Below are 1,953 nucleotides of genomic sequence, written 5' to 3'. Positions count from 1 at the left end.
AGCAGTTGATCCGTTTACTCCAATCAGTACTCTCAATAACAAGATGCCTGATTGTCCACGAAAAGGCATTTTTCAACCGTACCGAGCCATCAGTGGAAATCAGCATTGGTTTCTCTTACCCAGTCTCTCAGACTGCATGGCACTTGCTTTTCCGCCTATGGTTTTCCATTTCAAAGCCCTCTGTCTCCATGTAAATACCAAAACACAGTAATCCAATATGACCCCATTGCAAATTTTCCAGAACCTATGGGGGCACGGGCTGCTGGGTGGGGCCTTTTCTGACATGAGCCACACACTTATCCCACTTAACCTCCAGAGAGAAGCCACCAGAACCCCTCCACCACCACCAGCCCCAGCCCCAGATTTATTTGGTGGAGGAATGCTCAGCTTTAAGCTGCAGTCCTCTGAAGGAGCCCTGGTCTCGGCGCTGGGGTCTGGTTCTGGGTCTGGGATCTAGGGTCTGGGGCCTAGGTCTGGATCTGGGGTCTGGGATCTAGGGTCTGGGGTTCTTTGGCCGGGGTCCGGGAGCTAGGGTCTGGGGTTCTTTGGTCTGAGTCTGGTGTCTGGGATATAGGGTCTGGGTTTGGATCTGGGGTCTGGGGTCTGGGGTCTTGCGTCTGGGATGTAGGGTCTTGGTCTGGGTCTGGATCTGGGGTCTGGGGTCTGGGGACTGGGGTCTGGGGTTTGGTCTGGGTCTGAAATCTAGGTTCTTGGTTTTGGAGTCTGGGGTCTGGCTTTTGGGGTCTGGGTCTTGGGTCTAGGTTCTGGACCTGGGGTCTGGGGCTCTGTTAGCATGCTGCGACGATGAGGTCAAAGGAAGCATCAAAAAAGCTTTGGTGCCCTTCAGGCAGAGAGGCTCAATAGCGAGCAGATACTCCTGTCCATGCGTCTTTCATGTATACTACTGCATGAACTGTGTAGAAACACATGAATCAATACATGCACACACACGCATGCAAGCGCCTAAACACGCACACACACAAAAAAACACACACACATATGTGGATGCACACAAACACACACAGACACACAGTCTCAGAAAATGACTAGAGCGCTGTGGCGCACATGAAAACAACATGACGACAATATTTACACTGCACTAACTTGATGAAAAATAACCTGAGGATTGTTCTGCTTCCTATTTACCATTGTTTGTTTATGGCACGCAAAACCGGTTTCACTTGGATTGTGTAGTCAGGAATCTAAAGAGGGAGTGATCCTTATCTCTTATGTCTGGTAAGAGAGAGGGGGGGGGGCATGTTAAGGCTGAAGCAGAGACTTTTTCTGACACATGGTCCACATGTGAGCCTCCGTCTATCACACAGCACTGAACTGCAGAGAGACCGAGAGAGAGGGGAGGGAGAGAGAGGGGGAAAGGGAGAAAGAGAGAGAGTAGGGCAGGCTGTTGTTTGTCATGAGGGTAGAGCAGAGCTAGGCTGCATTATGCTCCAGTACTTGCAGCGTAAAGCCACTCGTATATATCAGCCTTATGTCGAAGGTACCAATTAATGGAGTCCTGCTATCTGGTCCTAGTGTTACAGGGCCGGGCCTGGTGACTACACGTATATAAAAACACTTCCATTGAACACAACATCGCTTCTGAAGGACCACAAGCCACATGCCATATGTGAAGCCACAGAGGAGTCTTTGAAGTCTATAGGTTTAAAATGAATTTTAATGTAAACATCTACGATTTAATGTTCAGTTGTCATCGTTGAAGTAGGCTATCTATAGGGTGATATTTTGGACCATGTTTTGGCATATGAATACATCAGTAGTTAACAGAGGTCTCAATAGTTTTATTCCGTATAACTCGTCTGTATTAAGGTGGATTACAGTAATAATGGTGTACTACTTTATTAATGAATCAAATGCTAATGTTTTATCTATGTGGCTAGTAAGTCAGAATTATGAGCTGGCGTAACTGTCGTCAATAAACCATCTCAATCAAGC

The 1,953-nt window shown here is 47.6% G+C and overlaps 1 protein-coding gene across 1 annotated transcript in view; it reads right to left on the bottom strand.

Annotated features, from left to right (window-relative positions):
- Nucleotides 1–493: 493 nt before the first annotated feature.
- The window catches only part of LOC130380920 (translation initiation factor IF-2-like), a 6,172-nt gene continuing 4,712 nt past the window's right edge, over nucleotides 494–1,953 (bottom strand). The window contains exon 2 of the mRNA XM_056588350.1: nucleotides 494–744. Within this exon, the coding sequence (XP_056444325.1) occupies nucleotides 494–744 (251 nt within the window). The remainder of the gene's footprint in view (nucleotides 745–1,953) is intronic.

The sequence above is a fragment of the Gadus chalcogrammus genome, chromosome 4 (genome assembly GCF_026213295.1).
Source record: "Gadus chalcogrammus isolate NIFS_2021 chromosome 4, NIFS_Gcha_1.0, whole genome shotgun sequence".
Lineage (NCBI taxonomy): Eukaryota > Metazoa > Chordata > Actinopteri > Gadiformes > Gadidae > Gadus > Gadus chalcogrammus.
Note: the sequence above shows the minus strand (reverse complement) of the source record. Positions and strands in the feature narration are given on the sequence as shown.